Source organism: Rhododendron vialii, chromosome 1a (genome assembly GCF_030253575.1).
Source record: "Rhododendron vialii isolate Sample 1 chromosome 1a, ASM3025357v1".
Lineage (NCBI taxonomy): Eukaryota > Viridiplantae > Streptophyta > Magnoliopsida > Ericales > Ericaceae > Rhododendron > Rhododendron vialii.
The window spans coordinates 1,914,770-1,942,442 of NC_080557.1; the positions used below are offsets into that span (position 1 = coordinate 1,914,770).

The following is a 27,673-nucleotide window of genomic DNA, read 5'->3' on the forward strand; positions in this document are numbered from 1 at the left end:
TCACTAACTTTTCAAAATGAAATCTATTTTTAGGGGCAAAATGAAAAATGTACCAACTTTTACCCACTAATTTTACAAAATAGACATTTATTAAGGGACAATCCAAATAGAATACTGAACATTAAAAAGGGGACGCAGGGAGTAGTAACTAACCAAAAGTTGTCGCTAAGGTGTGTTTGAAAGAAAGAACTGCCTTTTGTTTCATGCATAGTAATTTGAAAGAACATAATGACAATTAAAAAGAAAATTTTCCACCACATAGAACTTGAGGGATCTTCAATTAGTTGAAATCAAGAATTCACAAATAAACATGACGGAAAAATTCACACACGCGTGGTGATTGGTTTTATGATTTCTACCACATCAATCGACACATTGATTAATGCTCAATTCTCCAAATTAATTTGGACTCGAAATCTCGAGTAAATTACGATTCTCCAAATTAATTTGGACTCGAAATATCCTGTAATTTTGGAAAAGAAGATTGTTGTCATTGTCATTAATAAGAAAATCAAATTACAGAGATACGTCACAATAATACACAGGGGATAAAGCACCCAAAACAAACTACCATTAATGCCAACATTGATAACTCCATAAGTACATCATAAACGTAACGGAAGCACACTCAAGAATGACAAATGTGTCAAGTCAAGTCAAGGAAAGTGCTAAGCCAAAGAACAACCTCCAAAGGTAACTTCACAAAAACGTATGAGCTTTGAATAGCGTTGAAGTGCATTCAAATTCCCGTCTGAATTCAGAACAGAATCCCAAAATGTAAACCATCTCACGCACAACTCCTAGCGATTCTGAATATTAATTTACATGATAATTAGCCACAAGTCCATGAAGCTATACTATATATCCCTAATAAACCTCAGTACTAATGAAACTGTATCCACCATATCGACGACTAGCCCGGTAAAGGCACACCAGAGAAAGAATCCACCATATCGACGATTAGCCCGGTAAAGGCACACCAGAGAAAGAACCGATCCAGCAAGGGAAACAACAGCCAGCATAATGAACAACTTGTCCACCGTCATGTCTTTCTCCCAAGAATTAGCAAACCCCGAACTCGACGAAACTGCCTCGTCAACACCACTTTTGTTGATGCCATTCTTGTTGCTGCGGTGGTTGTTGCTATCGTACCACGGATACAAAAGGGTCTGAAACGCAGGATCCAAAAAATCCTCCACCCCGTGAACAATCAAACATCCATCGTTGTACATATCCCACTCCGTGACCTTTACATCATTAATCGAAGCACGCCCGCTGAGGGGTGCAGTGGTAACCACAAGAGGGTGACCAGGAAGTAGAGTATCGATCTTGGACTCGTACCGCGGAGACGATTCGAGGGATTCTCTATCAAGATTTGAAGGGACTATTTCGTATTGAATGAGAGTCAATGGGGGCTGTGGGTATTTGGGAGTGAAGAAAGCCTTATCAGGATGGCAGAAGATGGTGAATGCGGTGGTGTTGAGGGTATTTTCGAAAGGGAGTAGTAGAGAAGAGAGAGTGCCTTTTAAGATTATGGTCATGGCTATGTAGCCTTTGTCGGATAGAGCAGCCGAGAACTTGCCAATTACCAACCCATGAACTTGATGATGATGGTTAGTGATAGTTTCTTGGGATGGTGTTGAAACAGAGGGTTGGGGGAGAAGAACGGAGAGGCAAACGACAAGGAGAAGGGTTTTGAGTGGAAGATTGGAAGCCATGAGAGAAGCAAAAGCTGGGAAATTTGCTTTAGAAACAATCTGGAAGAAGAAAAGACTATGCAGAGGTTTGTGAACCCTAAGCACTGCGGCTGCTGCTACTTATATGGAGTAATAGATATTGTATGTGGACACGTTTTCTATTTAGTTTAGGATTAGGAAAACCAAATTCAAATAAATATGAGCTAGAAGCTTCATCACAACGCAATGCACGAATGCGTCTAAGTACCCAAACCATGTATGATTAGGAATCTTGGGCCCCCATCAATTTTCTGTTGTCCCATTCAGCAGTTAAGAAAAACGGTGACGTCTCGAGAGATGGCAACGGATCGGTCGGTTTTTTCGTTTTGCCAAAACCGAGTTGAACCCAAAATTTCCAACCGAAAATCGAACTCAAACTGAAACCGGCGAATTTTCATATCACCCAAACCACAGCCGAACACGATGAGGACATAAAGCCTTGAACGTAATCCGGCTTTTACTTAATTTTAACGATGACATAAACTTTTTGAATTCTAATGAGAAAATTAATGGCACACTTATACAAGTCGAGCTTAGCAAACCTGATGTAAAGTAGTTTGGGTTAAAGTTTGTAGGACACAACTTAAGTAATTTATTGAACATAAACCGGCTATGTCAAAAAGCATGCGTGTTGGCAGAGACGGAGGGAGGTGTGGGCATATGGGGGCCAAGGTTCCCGCGCGGTTTCGGGGTTTTTTTTTTTTTTAAATATTAATGTTTTATTTTTGGTTTTTTGTTTGGTGAGAACATCTAGGTATTGTATTTTGTATTGGATATTATTTAAACATAAAAATGTGTTTGTTTTTTGTCCCAAAACCCAATTTCTCTCTCTGTGCACGGTCTTCCATTAGTTTTTCCTTCAATTATTAATCTCATTTCTTTTTCTATCTCTCTCTACTTACTACCCAAAAAAACCTCCCTCCAAATTTAAACCAAACAAACTATTAGATTCCCGAACCTTCAAATTTCAAAATCGTTTTCATAAGTTGGCTCTCGTGTTTACAAGATCTTGGTTCCGTCCCTGCGTGTTGGGCTGATCTTGGCCATCCATCCCGAGCAATCCTAGCCAAGAACAAAACTCTGTAACATCTGCTATTATTCTCAATCCTAGCCTTACTAATCAACCTAAGAAGCACGAACACCAATATAGCCTCATCTATCTATGCCAAACAGAGACTTGTTCAGACACTCTCCGGCCACGTCCTCACTTTCAAAATGTGTCTGAGTTATGAATATATTTTTCACTCGGACACGTTGACTATATCTTAGGAGGTCAGAATCACCACGAAAAAATCAAAAAACATCAGGACAATGAAGTCGTAGGTACGTAGGTTCAAGGAGAGACTGGCCACTCGAAGAGAACTCAGGCAACAACGAACACTATTCGAGACAAGGTTTCCCTTTCATCACTTCTTTCACTACGAGCGAGGTTCCCCTTTCATCACCTCTTTCACTACGACGGAAGCACACCCTTATCAGTGAAATGGTTGAAGAACACCCCTACCAAAAATAGAAGATAAGCAAATTCAAGAGTTCAAAATCACCATGGATGCTGAGTTCCTGAATATTTATTGCGGTAGTTTTATGATACACACCCCTTATTAGGGGTATGCCATACGCACCATGATTTTAAACTCTTGGATTTAAAAGTGAATAATCCGGACCATCCATTTATTAAATCAATTAATAAAATGAAAAAATGGTTTAGCAGGTAATAAATTATTCTCTCTTCCTTGACTCTCTCTCCCTCTTCCTCATTTGTAAAATACTGTAAATTATATAACATAACTATAATTGTTATGACAATACAAAAAATTGACATTTTCTTTTCACAATATGTCGTACCAAAAGAACATTTAGAATTGTTCATTCAATATATTTGATATAAAACCAATTTCTCTGTTGTAACTGAATGTACGGTTGACTTGCAACCGCGACACAATAATGACGATCAAAACCATTGATTTCGTTACATTTATTGATTAAATAATCTACGTAACTTTTTGGCTCAATAGGGTTTAGAAAGCCCTTTCATCGGCTCCTGAATTCAACAGAAGATTTTTTTTGTCTAATTAAGGGCTAATGATAAGCAATTAACTTCATTCTTGTATCTGGATACATTAAATTTTTTCGATTACGCAGTTGTCGATATCTAATTTTGGTGACAATACTGAATATCGTATAACTTGATATTCTAACAGTTATGATCGATCATTCTAAAAATATACTCGCTAACGACGTTTAGTTATGGTATGATATTTTGCCGATTATAACTATCGTTAACTGAATATTCTGATTGAATTTTTTTATACGACACGTTGTGGGTATAAAAACGTTAATTTATGGTGTTGTCATAACAAATTTAGTTATATTACTGAATTTATGGTTTGGTATTTTGTTGATTGTAAGTATCGTTAACTGAACATTCTGATTGAATTTTTTTTCATACGACACGTTGTAGGTATGAAAACGTCAATTTATGGTATTGTCATAACAAATTTGGTTATATTACTGAATTTGTGGTATATATGGTATTTTGTAAAGGGAGAGGATAATGCCACGACACATATTTTTAGTGCTACGACATGCTTTCTTCTTTTACTGCTATACCCTTACCTGCTGTAAAGCAAACTTTTCCACGTCTCTCTCTCTCTCTCTTCCTTGCCATTTTTGTTTCGGGTCTACAGAGCAGAGCAACCAAAGTCCTCTTGTGTTCCTGCTCACCTTGCCTTCAATCCTCATTGACTGCCGCCACATGGCCGAGTTTCAGCCACCGCCCCATTCTCTCTCTCTCTCTCTCTCTCTCTCTCTCTCTCTCTGTGTGCTGACTGTGTAAAAAAATAAAAACCTTGCTCCATTAAATCTCTTTCGATACTTCAATTAAATCCCTATCCCGAACCTAGGACGATGAATGCAAACGAATAATTACCAGAGAGCAGCAACAGTTTCCATGTGTTAAATTACAAAAATCTAGATCAGGATAGAAATTTGGTGATGACTGTATTGATAAACGTTACCCGATTTAAATGATTAATCACTTTTTGTAATGAAGAAAGAAGAAAGGCATCTATCGACTCATAGTCGGCGGCGCGGAGATGGGTTTGTATCCCAAAATGGACGCAAAAGATATATGATCAATCACAATTCCATTGCCCTTTCCAATGGATTGGAATGAGAATAGAAAAAAGGAGCAAATGTGAGGGAGTTAGAAAGGGAGCAGGTAAAGACGTGTGTGGGTTTGTCAGAGAGAGATGAGAGACATGGATTTGGGGTAGAACAGTAAAAAGACATGAACAAATCGTGGCACTAGTAAAAGTCGTCGTGGCGTTATCTTCATCCTTTTGTAAATTATAACTATCGTTAATTGAACATTTCGATTAAATTTTTTTACACAACACGTTATGGGTATGAAAACATCAATTTATGGTGTTGTCATAATAAATTTGGTTATATTACTGAACTTGTGGTATTTTGGTCTTGTTACGGAATATTTAAATCAATTTCCTTTGCTTTAACAGTTGTGGGCATGAAAATGCCAAATTATGGTATTGTCATAAATATTATGGTTTGTTATATAATTTGTAGTATTTAAATATGTTTTCTTTTGATACGACACGTTGTGATAAGAAAATGACAATTTTGGGTGTTATCATAACGAATTTGGTTATTTTACTAAATTTGTGGTATTTTACACATGTATTTTGTTTGGGTATAACAATTGTTGATTCTGGTATGACATATTTTGATTTTGTTACGGAATATCATACGTGTCAAAGAATTTTTGGTATAACTCATTGTGATAAAATAATGTCAATTTATGGTGTTGCCATAACATTTGTGGGTAGCATTATTTAATTTGTAATATTGTACACGTATATTGGTTGAGGTACAAGTATTATGGTTTCTGGTACGAATAATTATGGTTACAGAATAACAATACTTTTTAACTATGAGTAATTTGCTAATGACCTGTTCAACAGGTAAACTTTAAAATAGAAGTCGTAACTAGCATAAAAAATATGCATTAGAAAATAAAAAATCGTCATAATGAAAATCACAAATTGTTATAATTTCGACATACGGTATACTCTGTGTACCATAGCTTTGTCCTATTTATTGAGTGACAAGCATTCCTATGTATCCTCATAATGGTCATAAATCTTTTTTTTGTCCCTAATTTTGCTAGAATAGTAATATTTTTCTATTAATATAAGAATAATGCTAAGCTCAACTCTACCAGCAGTGAATAATATGTAAAATGTGCATCTGAGAAAAATGTATTGATATTTGTAAGAGTGTATAGCATTCGTGAAATATGGATTCAAATCTGAACCTGTTTAGCATGAAATCCATATATTATCCGGCGCCTACAAGGCGAAGGTTAGCAAGACACTTAATATAAACCCTATTGTTGTACTAATGAATATGCTCCCGGCGTGTCCGTGCTACGTGTCTCCATGTCTATATCGTGTTATGTTTGCGCCATTGTCTATATCTGTGCTTGTTAACGACTACGAGGCTCTATGCAAGAAAGGAGGCAAGTTAAAATCGATACAAGCAAATATGGCAGCACGATTTTGAGGCTGATCGTATTCCACTCGTTGGTCACGATGTTTTCCTTCCTGGCTTATTCAGGAGTCATGGTCGGATTGTAGTCTACGAACTTTAGGATAATAATTTAGGCCCTTCACTAACAATACAAACTGGGAAGGTCCATGCCACAGATGCAAAAAATCAAGGGAATACGTTTTGAAATTACACCAAGGGCCAGAAACAAGAGTAACCAACGAGATAATAAAAAGAGAACATTCCCTCCAAAATTCCCAGCTCAACTGAGAAAGAATAGGCACTCCACGGAATAGGTCTACAAAGCCCACACAGCACAGATTGCCCTTAGAATTCTTCTCCATGGAATTATCTTGGCACAAGCTACTGTAAATAAAGACATCGGACACTGTACTGACAGTAGAAGTCCAAGCATCCTTTCTTGTGCTCACATCACTGAATTATACGCGAGTTAATGTGTTACAGTAGTCAAATCAGGACTCACACTTAACCAGCCAAAGCGATATAGCATAAGGAGGCCCTCGTACAAAATGCTCGGGAAGCGAGCAATCACCCTTGATCAGTATTGTGTCTAACGTCAACGTAAAAGACAACGTCAACATGAAAAGATGATACTAGAATGTGAGGCCAACAAATTAACAACTCTAGGAAACAGAAAATTAGAACCTGTATTTTCATGGAAGAAGAAAGAGTTATAAAAGTGAGCTTCGGACCATGAGCTGGCATTAAGTAAGATGATCCGAATTGATCATTGGTGTGGCAGCATCTGTGTGGTAAGATGATAAAGTAAATATACTTAATAACCAGTTGCAGTTAGTTAAGAAAAAAACATGAGTGGAAAATCAATTACAAACTGGTAATATATTAACAGGAAGAGAGAGAGAAGTGTGTTGTGACATGTGATCAGAAATAATTCATTTCATATTTGTTTCTTATAATGCCTGTTTCTTGTCTTCTTGGTTCGGATCATGTCTACACAGGAACTCAAAGAAAGATTTAGATGAAGGGCACAAATCACTCACCAAGCATAATAATATATGCTGACGATTTTGCTAATATGACTGTAATAACAAGAGATATTACAGCAACATGTGCAAAAAAAGCTTTAATTCTCAATAAAACGTCGATCTAGCGGAAAAAAAAAAAAACCACAGGGTAGCGCTACGAGCCAAGCTAAGCTTTGTCGAGGTCGAGCTTGGTTCGTTTTCTAAAGAAACCAAAAACTTGAGCTCGAGCCCTTTACAAGCAGAGTTTAATCATTTACTAAATGAGCCTCTTTAATCGAGCTGAGTATCCCTTAACGAGCCGAGCTTTTGTCAAATAAGCTGAGCTCGGCTCGTTCACTAAATGAGCCGAAAACTCGAGTTTGGCTCGTTTACTAAACGAGTTGAGCCAAGTCGAAAGTTAACGAGCTGAGCCGAGCCGAGCTCGCGAGCGATTCGGTTCATTATAGCCCTACCACAGGGTCAGTTTGTTTTGACAAGAAGGTGACAAAATATCCCGCGCGTGTTATTTGGACAATTTCTCACTTGATTGATGATCATAACCATGAACTTGCAAGTTCAGAAGAGAGACGAAATTTCAAATTTGAAAGAAACTAAATTATATTTTTTGTTTCATCGACAACCATACTCCAAGCAAATAATCTATTCCATTCTAAAAGAGAAGTTGACCGAAAGTAAGTAATTTATTCTCTCTCTCTCTCTCTCTCTCTCTCTCTCTCTCTCTCTCTCTCTCTGTCATACATTCTTTAACAAAATTCCAAGCAAAGAATTCCATTTCCCCTTGTCTTTATTATCATCACGTTCTTGTATGTGCAAAGCATTGAGCCCGTGTAGTGCTAACTTAAATTTTGAAAAACACACACTGAATCTGTTTGAGAGAGAGAGAATGGAGGAATTGCTCTGTGATGCAGCTATGAGAGGGGATTTAGAATCGCTACACAACATCATTGCAAAGGATAATTACATTCTAGATAAAGTTTTGGTGGGAAGTTTCAAAGGGAAAAATCCGCTTCATGTGGCTACATCAACACAGCAAGCAGAATTTGTTCTAAAACTTCTGGAAATTAAACCAAAGCTTGCTGAAGTTATAGATGCGGAACTAGGCGCGGCGCTTCACATAGCGTCTGCTAACGGGGACTTACAGATTGTGGAAGCTTTAGTAAAGCTTAGCCCTGAGATGTGCATGGCTCGTGATCGAGATGGTTACAACCCTCTTCATATCGCTGCGATGAAAGGCAAGGTCAACGTATTGAAAAAGTTGATTCAAACCTGCCCCCGTGCAACTCAAGTTATTGTAGATCGAGGCGACACCATTTTGCACTTGTGTGTAAACTATAATCAGCTTGAGAGTCTCCGACTATTGCTAGAGATCGAGGTGATTAGAGATTCCAAATTGGTACAATCTAAGGATGCCAATGGCAATACCATATTACACGTAGCTGTTTTGGGTAGGCGATTTGAGGTATGTCCATATTTAAACTTTTTGACCGTTAATTAAATTTTTGGTAATTTTTTCAATCAATGGAAAAATCATTACATTCTTAACGAACCCGGTAACACATACTGAGGATTCTAACCTGAAATACAGAGATAAGAACAAATAACACTTCCAACAACAAAACATAAAAAAAAAAAATCAAGTTAAGGAAGAGAATATTGTCTAATGATCTAGATACAAGCCCAACGCTAGGGATTAAATTAGGCAGCATAAGTTTTGGGTTTTGTCCTTATTCAATTTTTTTTTTTCCGTTTGTTAGTTTTATGCCAAACTTTTATCTGATATGAGTTTGTCTCGACGAGAGGATTTTGAAAAGTAAAAAAATTATGACTTTTACACAATTATTTTAGAAAATAGCCATAGAAAATCTCAAAAAGTCAATTTTACGACATTTCCTTAGATATTTCTCAAAATAGTTGTGTAAAAGTCATAATTTTTTACTTTTCCGATTCATCTCGTCGAGACGAAGCTATATCACATAAAAATTTGGCGTAAAACTAACAAATGCAAAAAACAAAAAAAATTTGAATAATGTCAAAATCAAAAAATTGTGGTGCATAAGTTAATCATTAGCATGAACGGGACTAAAGCTCCCAAATGAGGCAAATATCGGGAATAAGTTTGGCAATAGTACAAGTCAATGATGATGACTAGGAGCTCCAAAGTGTTGGCTAAATTCCAATTAGAGTAGAATAAAATTGCAAAATCTCATCCATAAAACAATATAAATAGAAACCAAATACCCCCACACACAAAATAAATAAAAACCGAACTCCCTAAGTAGTGGCGATGGCGGGCGAATTATCAAAAGGATGTCTTTGGAACACCACCGCTGCTAGTCCACGCAATTGATGGATATCCACCACCACTATTAATGAAACCTGAACAACACCTCGGAGATGAAGGATAGATGAATCAAGAGAGAGAAAAAAAAGAAGGGGAAAATGCAAATAGAGATAGAAAGAGAAGACCCCATGAAAAACTCGTAGATTTGAGATGGAAAGAGAAGAGCCCTCATTGGGAGAGAGGACTTGGGTTTTTTGGCGAATTGTTAACGTTATTTAGCTTATGTTTTTGACTAAAACAATTTTTTAATATACTACAATTTTGTAAAAAAAAATTGTTAGGTTTGCATCAAATACTGTATTTACATATTCTCAACAATCTTGATGAAGAGAAATTTAAGACGTAAAATTTTATGATCAAAAGCTATTAAAAAAAAAGTTCACGTATCAGTTAAAATCTACCTTATTGACCTTGTTCTTTTCTGTGTATCTATATTATCTTTTGTTTTTATCTAATCGTGTGACCGGTATATACATATTTCAGATTGTCGAATATGTACTTAACAGTACTGAAATAAATGTGAATGCAATAAATGAAGCTGGATGGAGTGTGTTGGATAGTTATTTCTTTGTGCAAAATCATCCACATGGGGAAGACGTGGATGATTGTATCGAAAACTTGCTACGTACAGCTGGGGCTAAGAGACAAATCAAACACACAATGTCTCCAAAGGGCGCCGAGGATTTAGCGCAGACATTAAGTGTTGTATCATCACTGTTTGCGACAATGGCATTTCAAGTAGGGGTGAACCCTCCGGGCGGTGTTTGGCAAGACGATTCAGAAGAACACCCAGCCGGAAAAGCTATCCTCGCTTATAAATATCCGAAATCATATTCGTGCTTTGTGTATTTCAACACGTTAGGATTCCTTCTGTCTGTGTTTATAATCATAGGGCTCCAAGTCTTTCGTGTCCCAAGGCGAAGTGGTTCTCGGGTGTGGTTTCTTCCCATGACATCATTGTTTACGATCATGACCACGCTGTTCGCTTATACATATTCCATCATTGTTGTCTCACCGAAGCATATGGACATAACCTATACCATTTTGGTTTTGGTGATCGTGTGGGCCTTTTTTATGTTACTTCTTCCCGTAGTGATCTTGGTTGTGGATAAGCGTGCGAGACAAAAGGACAGGGAAAAGATTTCCAGATCAGCTAGAGATAGGCCGAGACTTCTTCCAAATGCAGTTGGCGACAACGTGTCCAGTGTTTGATCTTTTCATGCTCATTCTTGGACTCTCTCTCTTGAACTTATATGTCCAGCAAACTTACACACACCTCGACTAACCCTGAGAACCAATCCTGCCCATTTGTAGAAATCCTTATTAAAGTGATCAGAGCAAAGTTCTATATGGAGCTTCATTCCCGGAAAGTGTTATAGGACATGTTTCTTTTATCGTTTATATGTTATATGCGTACCAGTTCGTACTTTGTGGTTATGCTGCGAATTTATTTTACGCAGTGTCATGTATATATGTTATGTGTGTCATGAACGGAGATACAAGAGACATGTGTGGTTCCTGTGATAATTGATGAGCATATGACCCCATTTGTTATAGTTTGTCGTCTAGTTCATTTAGATTACATAAAAAAATAAAAAAAGTGCTGAGCCAAAGAATAATCTCCAAAGGTAACTTCACAAAAACGTATGAGCTTTGAATAGCATTGAAGTGCATTCAAATTCCCGTCTGAATTTCAGAACAGAATATCCCAAAAAGTAAACCATCTCACGCACAACTCCAAGCGATTCTGAATATTTACATGATAATTAGCCACAAGTCCATGAAGCTAAACTATATATCCCTAATAAACCTCAGTACTAATGAAACTGTATCCACCGTATCGACGATTAGCCCGGTAAAGGCACACCAGAGAAAGAACCGATCCAGCAAGGGAAACAACAGCCAGCATAATGAACAACTTGTCCACCGTCATGTCTTTCTCCCAAGAAGTAGCAGACCCCAAACTCGACGAAACTGCCTCGTCGACACCACTTTTGTCGATGCCATTCTTGTTGCTGCGGTTGTTGCTATCGTACCACGGACCACGGATACAAAAGGGTCTGAAACGCGGGATCAAAGAAATCCTCCACCCCATGAACTATCACACGTCCATCATTGTACATATCCCACTCCGTGACCTTTACGTCATTGATCGAAGCACACCCGCTGTGGGGTGCAGTGGTAACCACAAGAGGGTGGCCAGGAAGTAGAGTATCAATCTTGGACTCGAACCGAAGAGATGATTCAAAGGATTCTCTATCAAGATTTGAAGGGACTATGTGGTATCGAATGAGAGTGAGTGGGGGCTGAGGGTACTTGGGAGTGAAGAAAGCATTATCAGGAGGGCAGAAGATGGTGAATGTGGTGGTGTTGAGGGTATTTTCGAAAGGGAGTAGTAGAGATGACAGAGTGCCTTGCAAAATTATGGACATGGCTATGTAGCCTTTGTCGGATAGAGAACTGGAGATCTTGCCTATTTCCAACCCATGAACTTGGTGATGATGGTTAGTGATAGTTTCTTGGGTCGATGGTGTTGAAACAGAGGGTTGTGGGAGAAAAACAGAGAGGCAAACGACAAGGAGAAGGGTTTTGAGTGGAAGGTTAGAAGCCATGAGAGAAGCAAAAGCTGGGAAATTTGCAGAAGAAACAATTTGGAAGAAGAAAAGATTATGCAGAGGTTTGTGAACCCTAAGCACTGCTGCTGCTGCTACTTATATAATTAGATATTGTATGAGTATATTGGGTTTGTGTGAATAAATGGCCATTGACAGAGCTCAATGGAGAAAACGGATTCATGTAGCCGACCCCAAGTGATTAGGACGTAAGACTCGGTTTGGTTTGATTTGGTTTTTGTTATGTGGACACGTTTTCTATTTAGTTTAGGATTAGGAAAACCAAATTCAAATAAATATGAGTTAGAAGCTTCATCACAACGCAATGCACGAACGCGTCCAAGTAAACAAAGCATATATGATTAGGAATCTTGGGCCCCAATCAATTTTCCTTGTCCCATTAAGAAGTTAGAAAAACGGTGACATCTTGAGAGATGGCAATGGGTCGGTCGGTTTTTTTCTATTTGCCTAAACCGAGTTAAACCCAAAAATCGGGTAATCTGGTTTTTACTGAATTTTAACGATGACATTAACTTACCCAAAAACGATGATAAACTTGTGAGATTTGCGCAGTCTAACATTCTTTAGATCAATACGATGGTTGAATTTCCCCTTTATTTACTCCCTCTTATGAGATTTGCACAGTCTAACATTCTTTACATTTATTACGATTTTTTCTACACGAGTATCCTATTTGGAATAGTCTTATTACTCCAAAGAAATCTAGTTTTTGAACATCAATTTGAAAGAGATGATGGAGGCAAGAGTTCATTTTGGCCATCGTATTAAAAAATGGAACCCTAAAATGGCACCTTATATCTGGGCAAAGTCGTGCCATTGACTTTCTTTTTCTCACTTGGTGCAGCCATGAAAGAAATCTAAGCTGGCCGCCTGCTTTGAAATAGTGAAGTTGTACACCTCGGATAATTATCCCACCGCGAAATCAAAACTGGCCGCCTGCATTCTGGTCCTTTGAGAATGCAACGGCAACAAGGTCAGCTCCTCTCAAGACTGCTATTCACCTTCCTCCAAACTTCTTTGTGAAGCTTGCTCTTGACTCGCATCAATGATCCAAATCGTTAGTGAAAAACATACATAGAAAAAATCAACTTGATTGGACATAAAAAAAATCCGCTCTTTCCAAGTAGGTAACATTCTATGCAACAACAGTATCCTCTTCACACTCTTGTGGTTGCCATGTTGCCGGAATCAAATGGGGAAAAAATGAATCAGACAGGGGATAGCTTGCCCTAAAATTGGCTTGTTGGCTATTTAGGGGGAAATCGAATGAGAAACTGATAAACATACAATAAACAAACGGGTACGAGTTCAGTCAATCCATACACTATCAGCGGCAGGAAAAATCAATTATTGGAACTGGACATTTTGTATGCCGGGCGAAGAGTGAGATTTCTCACCCTCATAATGACAGTCACCCTCGCAAAGTGCCATTAGCAGGAAAAAAAAACATACTGTAATCAATCACCCTCAATAAGAGCATTTCCAGGTCCATGATACGCCAATTGTGTTTCTCAATATAATCAAAAGCAGTAACAACAAAACAGTTCTTATGAACCCAAAATGTTAGCATCCCAAACACAAAATTCGGCAAATCTAAATAGCTAGGAGTATTAAACCATACAACTTCTCAAGCCTCCCTATGTACGAAATACAGCTTACCCATGACATGAAGAATAGCAACAAATGCTATGAAACCAATGCTCATTACAAGAACAACATTGGGAGATATCTTGAGCCCTGGAGCATCATCTGTGTAAAACTGGAGCATGTTGCCGGCTGCTCCTCCTGCAGCAGTCCCACCACCTGCTGTTCTCCTCCTCCGCAGATTGGCAGCAGCTGCTGCTGCACTTCCTCTTGGGGGTGCTGCTCCACCAACAGCCATTTCTACAACAACCAGTTTAAAGTTCAGAACCAAGCACCCACTGTCCATTCACATTTTAGCTGTGCATAGAGCACCACATACACATACACAACACAAGTACATGAACTAGGCAAGATGGACGACCTAATCAAAACATATAATTTTTTTAAGAACAAGGGTATCATCAACAGAGGAATGCTTAACATTAAACATATTTAGGCAAAATATTTTATAATCATGCATATATCTAAGACTCACAATAATGTTTTAACAATGAAGCATGGTTGATAGGTACTCAGTACCGAGCCAGAGTCACAGTCAAGCATTAGGGTTTGCGACATTGCAAATATACTCATCAATGAAAGTACGATGGGTGTTCAATCATCACCATTCACCAATACCATCCTCCACGCAGCATAGATAAACAAAAAGTAGAATAACTTCCGCCCTTAGTCCACAGAGTTTCATAGAATTAGTTAATAAGCGATTGCACACCACACCTCTTCACAGACCTTTAAGAAACAGAAGAAGAAAGAAAACTAGTGTTGCATCCAGTCTCATCAAGAAAATGGAAAACCAGGAGACGAATTATCGTGTGGCTTAAGTGAACTCCAAAATCTCCAACACCGGACTACCAAATAGGATCACCTCATCCCTCAATATCATGTACTCAATTAAAGATTACCTCAGGGAATTCCAGTCAACACCTCATTTAGGCGTTACTCTGCAAAGGAAAAAATGCAACTCTTGGAACAATGAGTTCCAAAAATGTTGAGACAACTCATTTGTCGACAGGAAAGTTGGTGAATTTGCTGACTTTGTTGATAAAACACTAATTCTCTGCAAATGCATTAAGCTCAAGAAATTCGGGGTTAATTTTGTTTATGACTACGGCACTCGTATCCTCTACAGAGTTAATTTGTGGACTCGCTTCGCAGCAGGTAAGGGGACCGAGGTGCTTCACCTTGATTTCCATGCTTTAGGGGATTATATGTTCGCGTGTTGTCATTACGAGTTGTCTCAACAATTATATTCGTACTCAATTCCAAGAGTTGCATTTTTCTCTTTGCAGAGTAACGCCTAATTGAGGTGTTGACAGGAATTCGGTCAAGAAATTGATAATTGAGCAGATGATATTGAGGGATGAGGTGATCCCGAAGATATTAGGTGGCAAATTGATAGTCCTGTAGCTTATAAGTGAAATTTTCAAAGGAGCTCCGCGATTCAAATTTGAACATAACAAAACATGAAAACAGAAAATTTTAGGCCAATGATTTTGTCGGAAAACAATAGCTCTATATGTCTAACAAATACCCTTTAGAGGATCGAGATGAAAGCCTATCACGAAATTCACAGATAAAACCCCAGAATAACAACAGATCTGGGAATCAGGGTTAAGAACACGTCTAAGATCTCAATTCAATGAAACATCTACGTGAATACATGTGATGAGATTTTGAGAGAGAGAGAGAGAGCAACGAACTCGCCTTAGTCTCGTGATTGAATGAAGATGGCCGCACCGTAATCGGATCGCGCCGAGAGAGAGGGAGAGGGAGAGGGAGAGGGTTTTCTGGTGGGACGAGGAAAATGTAGCTTATAGGTGGTGAAGGACACGCTGGAGGAAAGTCCACAGCGACTGTCCAATTATCTGTTGCCACATCGGCATGACCACGTAAAAATAGTACTGCATGAACGAACAAGAGGATCCCCCAATTGATAACAACCGTCGTGGGACTCGGATCCTCTGTCCGACTGCACCAGTCAGAGTCCTCTGTCCGACTCCTCTGCGATGTCGTTTTGGATGGATTAAGAAATTCTGCAGTGCAAGGCCATACAAAGTGTGGGCACGCGCCCCAAAATCCTCAATTTTGGTTATCTTAAAATCGGGTGCGGCCCTCTTTGAAAAGCGCGGTGAAACGCCTCGATTCAGAGTCGCCACTCGAATTTTAGCGGTGAAACACCCAAGGAACCGAACTCGAAAACGTTTGCCACATTTGTTTGATTTTGAAAAGGCATAGACTGGTCTGTCGTCACCTTCGATATCTGAGGTTCGGGAGCCAGATTACGAGAGGGGAAGGGTTTTATAGCACCCCTCTCGTCCAATCCGAAGATCGGTCTCTACTCGGGCATTTTTGTAAAACATTTGCATTTTTCTCTCGTTAATCATTTTTCAGCCAACTAGGGCGGGGAAACAGTTAATGGGAGGATTAAAACTGTGACAAGTTGCAGTTATGTGACAAAAAAATGCTTATGGAGATGATTTGTTTGCAATAATGAATATAGATTGAGAACAAGCACCGAGAGCAGTCTGAATAAGTTGGAGGACGCTGCTCTGCAGGGATGTGAGCAGGCTCCGCACCAGCATGCACTGGCCGACCCACTGCATGATGATACGACCTGCGCACGCCACCATGAAACTGGCGTACTTCACTTATCTGGTCTCATAGTCTCTGTTTGCAACCCTCTGGACTCTGGAAAGGGACCAGCGCACACTCAGGACAAACCACGCAGTTCATAGAGCAGAATATATACAGTTACAGACAGATAGAACGGCTTCAAGCCACGAAGGATAACAGAATACCCCAAAAACAGTGTAGGGGCGTAAAAGAGGCCAAGACTAAGCTAAGGTGTAAGGGCCAGCCACTGGATCTTGACATAACTGTCGTACGCCAGTCAAATGAGACCGTACGCCAATTATTCTCCTTACCCAGTGCTTGGCTTTGCATCATCTGGGCTCTGGAACATGACCAGAGAGATCTCAGAAGCCTTCCAAAGCAGATAAAAGCAAATATTAAACGCTACATCTAAACAGTTCTAGGATACAGAAAGCTATAAAACTGGTTATTGGAGTAGCATGCTAAGGTGATGACAGAAATGTAAGCAAAAAAAAAATGGACGATCAATGATCCCCACGCCAGTAGTGCACATACTGCCATTATCGGCGTACGGCATCACGGTACTAGCGTGCGCCATGTTTCATCTGACACGATTATTTTATTTTACCAGTTCAAGGTCAGGACTAGTATTGACAACTAGCCTGGACCTTACTGGTCCCCCTTAGGAGTCGAAAACAGAAAGCCACACAAATGTGGTATACCTTTTTGTGTTGAGGTTTGAAGGTGATTTTGAGCTTTTAGATTGAAGATGGAGGTTGGATGGTGACTGAATGACAATGGGGGGTGTGGGAGTAGACTCCTCTTCTTTCTCTTTTGATGGAGGAGAAGAGATAGAGAGCAAGAAATGAGAGAAAATGGGGGTTGGACTCTTTAATGTGGGGTTAAATGAATGCAATGGGGGGGTATTTATAGAGGAGAGAGAGACTGAGGAAGGGGCTTAACCAGTTGAGTTAAGGCTGGTTTGGTTAAGGGAAGAGTCTCACATGCATTAAATGCATGGGACTTGGTTTGATGGAGGGTGTAGGAGAGAGGGGGAACGTCCCTGCCGAGTGCAATCATCAGGGGGACTGTAGCCCACGTCAAAGTGGCACAAAAGTCTCGCCCATGTGGCTGAATAAAGTTGATTTGATTGGGCTTGACCGGCGTGCGTCATGTATTGACCGGCATGCGCCAATGATAACTGAATCAACGGTCGATGACCGACACGTGGTAGTTCACTGGCGTACGTCAGCACAATACTGGCGTAAGCCAGTTTGGATTTTGCTGGGGTTGTTTAGTTCTGGTTTGAAGGGTTTGAAATGGGCTTGAATGAGATTCGGAACGCTCAAAGTTCAAACACACCACCGTCCTCAGACTGTTCTTGATCATACTCATCATTGGGCCAATAAAAAAACCACAAAATAGCGTTATCTGGATGGTCCAGAATGGGGTATCTACACAAAGCATCTGTAGGGCACACACGCGATGAATGGTTGGATATAATCCGAGGTTCTACAAATCTTACCCGTCTATTGTTTGGATAAAAATCCGAACCATCCATTACCGAAATGAACGGATTGATTGGTTACACTACACATGTAGTGTGGCCCATGTGGGAGGTGCACTACAGCACCCCCGAGTACCGTTTTGGAGATGGAAACACGACAACAAAGAAACCTTTCTCTTCATTTAGTTTTATGGTTCTCTAGGGCTCCCATGTGACAGTCCTAAAGTCAAACATTAATTATAACAATTTACTATAAAATGATAAAAAGTAAGATCTTCGTACTAGTTCAAACGGATTGAAAATTGAAATATTTAATTTTTTTAGACTTTTTATATATTAAAAATATGATTTAAAAATTAAATGTTCTATTTTTCAATCCGTTTAAATCGTTGCGAAGATCTTTTTTTTTTTATCATTTTATCATAAAATGTCATAATTAATATGATTTAAAAATTAAGTGTTCTAATGTATGAAGGGTAGTTTTGTAATTTTACATAAGTGAAGACAAAAGGAGTGCACTTGAACAAAAAGGGGAGTGTGAAAATCAATTTCGTACATCTTATTTCGCGGTTGTTTTTTTTAAGGGGCGGTCGGTTTGGTTTCAACCAGGCCAAAACTGGACCCGACCAAATTCGCCATAATTAATGTTTTCAATATTTTTTAGATCTGCATCCATCCGTAGCATGCCTCGGTTTGATTCGGTTTGGCGTTTTCAGTTCATCTGTTGGACAGTCCTAAAATGTACAAGGTGTTAGAGATTCGACCAACCAATAAAGTGCGTGCCTGTGATAAAGTTTTTCCACATATTTTGAAATTCTATTATTTCAAAATCAATGTGGAGTATTTGTCTAAAATTTTAGATAACAGATTATCAAATTCTACAGATTCTGAAAAGCTAAAAATGAATGGATTCTCAAAACCCCAAACCTGAGTTTGAGGAGCTTTTGGAATTCTGCAAAACAAATTTTCTAAAAATGAATGATATTCTCATAATCTCGCAGCTGCAACAAATAGGTTACGAAATTTCTACTAAAATCTAAAATTTACAGTAAAATTTGAAGCTAGATTCTAAAATTTCTATCCATAGCTATCACAAAGTGGGTGTTTCTGGAAAAAAAAATTGCCAAATTTTTAGATTCTAGCTTCTAAAAATTAGTTTAGAATGTTTGTAAAAAAATACTTCATAATTGATTTTTAGAATTTACAGTTGAGAACCTAAAAAAGGAAATTAATTCTTAAAATTCCAAAGGTAGGTTTGGATAGCTTTTCTGATTCTGCAACACAATTTTTCAAAAAAATGAATGAAATTCTCATAATTTTGCAACTACAAAAAATAGGTTTCTCAACTTCTATTTAAATCTGAAATCTAAAATTTGCAGCAGAATCTGAAATTAAAATCTAAAATACATATCCACAGATATCGCAAGCACACGCAAACACATTCAACCCCACAATGTTTGAAGATAATTAACAAAAGAAAAACGAGAATGCAAAGACACAGAGATTATGCATGCGGTTCCGCATTTGGGTATATCCAAGGCACACATCAATTTTTACTGTGTATTGAATAATGAAAGATATATATATATATACACACACACACACATACATATTTATATATATATAAGTTAAATCGGTTGCTGCATATAACAAGTATTTACTAATATAAAATTTACATCATCAATTATCCTTTGCGAAGCGAGATTAAAGTCAAATCTAGCTTCCCAAAGCCCAACACGAGATAAGCATCGTATATACTTCTACTAAAATCTAAAATTTAAATTCCGCGGCAGACTCTGAAATGTAAACCTAAAATCTATATCCACAACTTTCGAAAACACGCTCATAATGATTTCAACTTCGTGGAAAGTATAATTTCTTTTCTTAATCTACTACCGAGTGGATGCTGAGTATGTGTCTAAGAGGACAGCATGAGAGGATTACACAGAAATTGGTTTTTAAAAAAGCAACCAAAAAAAAAAATTATTTTCCTACATTTTAAATTTGAAAGGGCTCACAATCATTTGACCGAATAGGATATATAGAGAACGAGCTGGCAGATAGTAGATACCTAGCCAGCATGAGTGCTGGCCATTAAAATTTTCACCCAGTCCAAATACTCAGCTAAATTCTGAGCTAAAATGGAGTTACATAAGCCAGTAGACCTCTAGGTTTTATTAATTGTCGTCCACTCCAGACCACAAAATAGATTAGACGGTGTTGTTTGCGTATGCTCTAGTGGAACCATTATTGGTGTAATCAATGATATGTTTATATGGTCTCCCTCAGTGGAGGCATGGTTTGAGCCCCTCGAGGGACGGTTTGGAGTTTAAGGCTACGGAAAGCTTCTAAACTCTCTGTGAAATAACATACAAGCACCTGTTAAACTCCATTGATGTATATACTGTTGGCAAAAAAAATGATGTTTATATGTGGTAATCAAGAGAAGTTTTTTGGTGCAAATTGGACTCTCTCTCTCTCTCTCTCTCTCTCTCTCTCTCTCTCTCTCTCTCTCTCTCTCTCTCTCTCTCTCTCTCTCTCTCTCTCTCTCCTCGGATCTGGGTCGTCCAAAATTTACAAACAAGACCTTATTTTAAAACCAATGAAGGACCCTACTACCAAAACAAAGTGAACCGTCCAGTCTACAATATTGTCAACCAGAGACTATCCTTTTGTTTTTTGCTTTGGCTAAAGTGTGAAATTGATTCCAATGTTGTGAAATGGCTAGGGTCTAGTGGTCTACTACCCCATGAAATGCTGCAGATCTTGTGATAAGTTTTTGAAAATGTAGAGGTTAGTCTCTGTTTGCAAACCTTAAAAATATCGGTCTTGCTATTGTCAGTCCACTGAGCTGACAATAAGCGCACTAAAAAACAAAGAAAACACATATTTCTGTGTACTTTTTATATTATTTAATACACATTTCCAAACTCACTATTGTCAACCCATTGAGCTGATTTTAGAATTTTCCTAAAAATATATCTCGATCAATCACATATTATGTCGTGATCTGGCTAAAGAAGACAACCCCACCCTAGAAGTGAACTACAACAACAAAACATTTATTGGACGGCCGAGTCATGTGAGTCTGAGTCCTGTGATTTTTTTTTCAATTCAATTTTCCTCCGTAGAAAAATATATATAGATCATCAGAGAAGAGTACGTAGAGCGGTATGTTCAGTAAGTGGATTTCGCTTTGACGAATTCGGAATTGTAAAGGTATTACAATTTCTATTTTCATAATTCAAATGGTTAAATAAAGGTTTTGGAAGGGAAATGATTTTGCTACTCCTTTTTTTATTAATGTCACTCCCTTGCAAGTGAGTGACAAAATCAGCAGCCTTTTAGAATTGTATGCAAGGTTGATTACGATTTCTATTTGGATAATTCAAATCATTGGAGTTGAATTTTATTATGGGCCCCGTTTCAGTTTGTTTAAAAAAGAATTTTTAGAAAATGAAGGTAATTTCAAGCTCAAAAATTATGTGTTTACGTAAATAATTTTTCTACCAATATGGATCTTGTTTGATAAATCTTATTGAGATCTTTTAAATGGTGCAAAAAAAATTAAAATATTATTTTTCATTTTCATTATATTTGAGCTTGAATTTACCTTTTTTTTGAAAAAAAAATGTTTAAAAAGAAAGCGGAACGCTTGATTAATTAAAGGAACTAATGGAACGGCACTTGATTAATTAAAGGAACTTCACCCCCCCCCCCCCCCCCCCTTCTTGGGTAGGGATGACAATTTCGTCCGATCCAACCGCCCCTAATCCAATTCCTGCCTCGAACGAAGGGAAATTTTGGAGATCCATTCGGGGATTGGATAGGGTATGGGGAGTTTTTTTTTTTTAATTCGGGAACGGGTTGGAGGCGGAGACAGACATATCCCCGCCCCAAACCCTACCCGTACCCGTTCCCCGTTGTGTATCCGGCCCTGCCTCGTCCCCGAATCCCCATCGTGTACCTAACCCTACACGTATATCTGGTCTAGGGTTAACAAATAACATATTACATGCTGCTACTACTGCTTCTGTTTGGAAATATGGGACAAATGACAAATCTGTTTCATGATGTTGCGTTCTCTCCTTCTCTTGTTGTTGTTGCTGTTATTATAGCGTTGTTGTTTGAAATCTGTTGGTTTTTTTTTTTTTTTGTTATTAATGGCGCCTCAATGGACTTTGTTTGAAATCTGTTGTTTTCTTGTTTTGTTATTATTGACGTTATAAGTGGCGCCTCAATGGACGTTATTTGAAACTTGGCAGAAGGAATTTCTTGGAATTTTTTGTTGTTTGAAAACTGTGATTTTTTTTAAAGTTAACTTTGGATCCCCGGATCCCCGTGGAGATTCCCTGTTCCCCGTTTGGGGCAGGATGGAGGGAAGAAACAAATCCCCATTGGGGTGTTTCCCCATTGGGGATCAGGTCGGCGATGGGGATGGGAAAGTGGTTTGGGGATCGAGGATGGAGATAGTATCCTCCGGCCCCTATCCGTCCCCATTGTGAAGAAAAGAGAAATGATGTATTATTGATTGTGTCAAACCATAATCCTAACATGCCTTTATATAGGCTACAATGTTCTTAGTCACTAAGAAATCTAAACCAAATAGGAAGCATGCATTATAAAGAAATCATCCCAACTAGAAAACATGAATAATAGACCCTATGGTAACATAATATTTTTCAATATTATGTTAACACCCATTGTCATCCCTAATCTTGGGGCTTTTTTATCTTCTTAATAATAATAATCATCATCGATATTTGGGGCTTTTTAGCTTTGGTTTCTTTTCTCAGTTTTTGCAATGTGGAATCGTGGATGAATTTAGTGGACTTCACTAACAGACAAAGGTATCAAAAGTACATGAAAACAAATCACCGCAAACAAGTGGGGGACAAAAGAAAAGGGTCTAGAGAGCCCAACAACATGCAAAATAGGATTAAATGATACAGTTTTATTACAGAAAAAAGAAGAAGAAGAAGAAGAAGAAGAAGATGCAAAATAGGATTAAATGATACAGTTTTATTACAGAAAAAATAAGAAGAAGAAGGAGGAGGAGGAGGAGGAGGAGGTTAAACTTAGAAAAGGTTCAAAAAATCTATTGTAGTTAAGATTAATTTTGTTAGTAGTTTGATCGTATTACTTTCAAAATTCTTCTCTTCTAAAAACAAGTAAAATAAATGGAAAAACTAACAATTTGGTACGGAACCACTTGAAAAAATATTTTAAAATTTATCAATAAATTGCATCAATTTTTAGAATCCCCTAATGGGCTCCACACGGCATATATACACCGTATGTACACTTTTCATCGGGAACCTTAGCATTTGGGGTGAGTCTTGCTTGATTGTGCAACGTACGGTGCAAAGATTCGGAGCACGGACGCATGTGACCATGTCAAGGAGCACCCAATAATTTTCCCTACTAGATCAGAGAACCTTCTACAGTATTGCCACGTGCAGAGCCTACAAGGAGACAGAATTCCGGAATCTTGTAATTTTCGCAAGAATGCTGATTTTGATGCTTTACTTTTGTACGCAAGCTCTTTTTTTTTTTAACGTAACTTTGTGCATAAAATAGAGTGCCTACTGCATACAAATTAGAGCACGAAAATTAATTTTCTTTTCTTAGTTTTTACAGGAGTATTTTTCCAATTAAAGGCTAGGGCTCCACGCACGCTTGCCCTAGCGGCTATACCGAGACGTGTGCTTTCGGCATCCGTCTCCATTTCCCCCTATATAATACCCACCCTTCCTCCGTCTTCTTTCCCCACACCCACACAAAGCAAAAACCTCTCTCTCTCTCTCTCTCTCTCTAACTAATTGTTGTAAGAATAGCTTCAAGGTCTCGTGTGTTCTCTCCGCCATTGTAATATTCTCCCGAAGCAGACGTAAGTTCTCCCAGCTTTTTTTTCCTCACAGTTTTTATTGTTTAAACGTAACGGTGTAACAGTTCTACAAATTGTGACACTCTAGAAATTACTTTCGAGAAAAGTGTTCAAAAATCTCTGCGATCTCTAGAAATCACAACTACATAACTACATGTACGCAAAAATTTAGCAATTACTTGGATTTTATACAATGGATTGAATTGTGTGTTAATTTTTGAGTTGGGTGTTCAAATATTATTAGATAGAAAATTTATAATAAAAAGTAGAAGATATTGTGGGGTATTCAAGTGACCAACTTTAGCAAAGGGTGGAGCCGCCAATGACGCACCGTATATTAGTCGATATTAGATCGTATCGAGCTGATACGAAGGTAAACAAAAGTATCGGAGGTCCAAAACCTTGGTTTACGCCTACACGTCATGATTTTTTCACAAAACGTTGTTTCAAATCAACTAATCTATCAATATAGATTATTGTTGAAGATAATATCTGGATTCTGATTCGGGTATTAGATTCGTTTTCCATGGAACAAATCCTCTGCACTGTTTGATGATGGATCAATTCACCATGTGACCTATATGGCCATATGCCAAATTCCATTTCATTTTCATCTTTGTATATATATACAGAGATTTGCATGTTCTTCTGTATTTAAATGTATAGATACATGCAAGAGACAGAGAACGAATTGCTAATTATGGATGTTTATTTGCAGAGAGGGTTGATGTTGTAATGGAGACCAAAGGTGGCAAGAAGAAATCATCGAGCAGTAGTAGTAGTAGTAGTCGTAGCAGCTCTCTTCAGTACGAAGCCCCTCTCGGATACAGCATCGAAGACATTCGCCCCAACGGTGGAATCGAGAAATTCCGATCTGCTGCCTACTCCAACGTAAGTATCCCAAACATGCATCCTCTTACACTATCAACATACGTTGTACGTAACCGTATCGGTGATATAATCACTTTATCAGCCGATATTATACGGATATGTGTAATATCGACTAATTACAGCATCAATGTGATATCAACTGATATAATCACATATCAGTTGATATCACGCAATTGGTCGTCTAGCTGCGCATGAGCAGTAAAGAAGAAATATTATGCTTCTAATGTTTGTTTCATTTTTCCAAATTGCAGTGCGTGAGGAAACCATCCTGATACGTTCCAAGAATCCAATGGCCTTTCCGTTAGAGTAGTATTTCCCTTCGGTTCTTTCTTTTTTTCCTTTTCTGAATTCGCAATCCGAAAAATTAGCAAACTCTTGGCTTTTAATCTGTTCTTCGATCAATAGAGTTACATAGAAACAGAGCACTATATAGGATACCCTAATGGCTGTTTCTCCAATTGGTTTCGAGGGCTTCGAAAAGCGCCTCGAAATCAACTTCTCGGACCCACCCGTATTCGCCGATCCACAAGGCAGGGGTCTCCGGTCCCTGACTCGGTCTCAGCTCGACTCGATCCTTGAACCCGCTTGTTGCACCATCGTGGCCCAGCTCTCCAACTCCGAGTTCGACTCGTACGTCCTCTCCGAGTCCAGCCTCTTCGTTTACCCTCTCAAGATCATCCTCAAGACCTGCGGGACCACCAAGCTCCTCTTGTCCATCCCCCAAATACTCAAACTCGCCGGCTCGCTCTCGCTCGGCGTCGACTCAGTCAGATACTCTCGCGGGACCTTCATTTTCCAGAATTCCCAGCCTGCCCCTCACCGTAGCTTCTCGGAAGAAGTCGCGTTCCTCAACCGCTTCTTCCGAAACGGTGCCGCATTCGTGCTTGGCGATCCAATGGTCCCGGATCGCCAATGGCACGTCTACTACTCCTCTGTGGTCCCATGCAAATCATCACCGTTGGCGAAAGATCGGACGGCTGCAATCAATCTCGAGATGTGCATGACTGGGTTGGACAGGACCAAAGCGGCCGTGTTTTTTAAGGACTCGGGGTGTGAAATGACGAAAAAGTCCGGAATATCGGATATAATCCCGGGTCATGTAATTTGTGACTTTGAATTTGAACCGTGCGGCTATTCGATGAATGGGATCGAGGGTCCAGCTTATTCTACGGTGCACGTAACCCCCGAGGATGGGTTCAGTTACGCTAGCTACGAGGCCATGGGGTTTGACCCCGGTTCGATGGGGTTCGAGCTGCTGGTCGGGAGGGTCTTGAAGTGCTTTAAACCGGCTGAGTTCACCGTGGCAGTCACGTGCCTTGGGGGCAGTGGGGCCGGGTCAGAATGGGGTTATGGTGACGTGGAGGGGTACACGTGTGAGAGCGGGGTGAAGCAGGAGTTGCCAGGTGGCGGTGGGTGCATAGTGTACCGTTGTTTTGTTGCCAGGGGGAAGGAGTGCGCGGTGAGCACTTATGCTGCTGTCAAGTCTGCGATGGATTGCTGGAAGGAGGTGGTGGAGGAGGAAGGTGGTGATGTGGCGGCATCACCGTTCATGTCGGCGGCGTATGGGTTGGGCCAAGTGGAGGGTCAGTTGGGTATGTGGGGGGTCTCAATGGGACAAACCGACTATTGTCATTAGTTTTCTTGTGTGTCTTGTTTGAAGTTTTTTCTAGTGCTTTTTCTTTTTTCTTTGTTTTCGTGAAGCAGCAGCTCATACTCATTTTGAAATGTGGGACTCAAGTTTATTTAATCAAATGAGCTTCTTGTTAGTGGGTAATGTCAAGAAAAATCGTATTGAGGAATAAATTATTGAGTGATGCAGATTTAAAATGAAGTATTAATAATAGGTCCACCTTCAGAATATATATGAGCGAAACATGAGTTGGTAGCTATTCTTGAATTACTAAAAAGAGAATAACATGACTCTTGCTATGAGAAAAACATGACGGGTGGGGGGAAAAAAAAATGAAGGCACGCTACGGCTTCTACAGTTCAAGCAACACTTAAAAAAAGAAAAAAAAAACTGAAGTTAAAAGCTGAAAATTTTAAGTAGTGAAAGTTGAACGTTGAAATTTTGAAGTGTAAAGCTATCTGATGAAAATATTAAGAGTGGAATCAAGCAAATGTTTTGATGCAAAGATAGAAGGGAGCAATTTGATTGTGTTAATTGAAATTGTTCACTTTTTGTTTTAGCATTTGATACGTATTTGGGGTGGCGGTGGAAGGGAGGTGGTGGGTAGGAGGTGACTGCATGTGGTGGTGGTGTGGTGGAGAGATGGTGGTTGTAGGAGATGGGGTAGTGGAAGGATGGTGATCAGATTCACAGTGATGGTGAGTGGTGGTGGTGAAGAGGTGGTTAGTTGTAACAATATAAGAGGTGGTTGGTGATGGTGAGAGATGACATCAACAAAGTGGTGAAGTGGTAGTGGCAATGGTGTAATTGTAGCGAAGGGGCTGGTCGTAGATGGGTATGGTCATAGAAGGATATGATGAGTGGTGGTGGTGGTGGTGGTGGTGGTGGTGGTGGAGATATCATGGTGGTGATAAATAACTTACATAAACTCATGAAAGACAAAAATATATATATATATACAATATAATTTTTATTATTTGACAATTCAGATTTTTTTTGAATTTTCTAAATTTTCTTTCAAGTTCGATATTTATAGTAGTTTTTAGTTTCTCTCATAGAGGCGATTAAAAAAGGTAACATGATTTAAAAAATTTACAAGTTTCTAGCTTCTCTCATCGAGAAGATTCTGAGAAGTCTGATAAAAAAATATATTGTTTGAAATATAAGATAATTTAGTCCAATTAAACCCCCAACTAAATCTACTTTCCTTGGGAATTTGCTTTTCATTTGCTTTCAAAC

The 27,673-nt window shown here is 38.9% G+C and overlaps 3 protein-coding genes across 3 annotated transcripts; 2 read left to right on the top strand and 1 right to left on the bottom strand.

Annotated features, from left to right (window-relative positions):
* Positions 1-8,185: 8,185 nt before the first annotated feature.
* On the top strand, positions 8,186-10,862 carry LOC131317513 (ankyrin repeat-containing protein BDA1-like). Its single transcript, XM_058347064.1, has 2 exons — positions 8,186-8,768; positions 10,134-10,862. The coding sequence occupies exons 1-2, from the start codon at positions 8,193-8,195 to the stop codon at positions 10,860-10,862; spliced, it is 1,305 nt and encodes a 434-aa protein (XP_058203047.1). The 5' UTR covers positions 8,186-8,192.
* A 2,915-nt stretch (positions 10,863-13,777) lies between these two features.
* Positions 13,778-15,795, bottom strand: LOC131325433 (protein transport protein Sec61 subunit beta-like). The gene is made up of 2 exons (XM_058357702.1): positions 15,632-15,795; positions 13,778-14,167 (listed from the first exon to the last, which is right to left on the bottom strand). Exon 2 carries the CDS (start codon positions 14,163-14,165, stop codon positions 13,911-13,913), a length of 255 nt encoding a protein of 84 aa, XP_058213685.1. The 5' UTR covers positions 14,166-14,167; positions 15,632-15,795; the 3' UTR covers positions 13,778-13,910.
* An 8,004-nt stretch (positions 15,796-23,799) lies between these two features.
* LOC131325437 (S-adenosylmethionine decarboxylase proenzyme-like) lies at positions 23,800-26,590 on the top strand. The gene is made up of 4 exons (XM_058357715.1): positions 23,800-23,916; positions 24,632-24,804; positions 25,056-25,075; positions 25,243-26,590. The coding sequence occupies exons 2-4, from the start codon at positions 24,649-24,651 to the stop codon at positions 26,438-26,440; spliced, it is 1,374 nt and encodes a 457-aa protein (XP_058213698.1). The 5' UTR covers positions 23,800-23,916; positions 24,632-24,648; the 3' UTR covers positions 26,441-26,590.
* The last annotated feature ends 1,083 nt before the right edge of the window (positions 26,591-27,673 follow it).

What these genes read in the sequence shown, in the direction of transcription:
- LOC131325437 (XM_058357715.1), top strand. Translation starts at nt 24,649, where the DNA reads ATGGAGACCAAAGGTGGCAAGAAGAAATCATCGAGCAGTAGTAGTAGT. An exon ending in GATCTGCTGCCTACTCCAAC is followed by an intron (nt 24,805 to 25,055) that starts GTAAGTATCCCA and finishes TCCAAATTGCAG; the next exon opens with TGCGTGAGGAAACCATCCTG. An exon ending in TGCGTGAGGAAACCATCCTG is followed by an intron (nt 25,076 to 25,242) that starts ATACGTTCCAAG and finishes TATATAGGATAC; the next exon opens with CCTAATGGCTGTTTCTCCAA.
- LOC131325433 (XM_058357702.1), bottom strand. Translation starts at nt 14,165, where the DNA reads ATGGCTGTTGGTGGAGCAGCACCCCCAAGAGGAAGTGCAGCAGCAGCT.
- LOC131317513 (XM_058347064.1), top strand. Translation starts at nt 8,193, where the DNA reads ATGGAGGAATTGCTCTGTGATGCAGCTATGAGAGGGGATTTAGAATCG. An exon ending in TTTTGGGTAGGCGATTTGAG is followed by an intron (nt 8,769 to 10,133) that starts GTATGTCCATAT and finishes TACATATTTCAG; the next exon opens with ATTGTCGAATATGTACTTAA.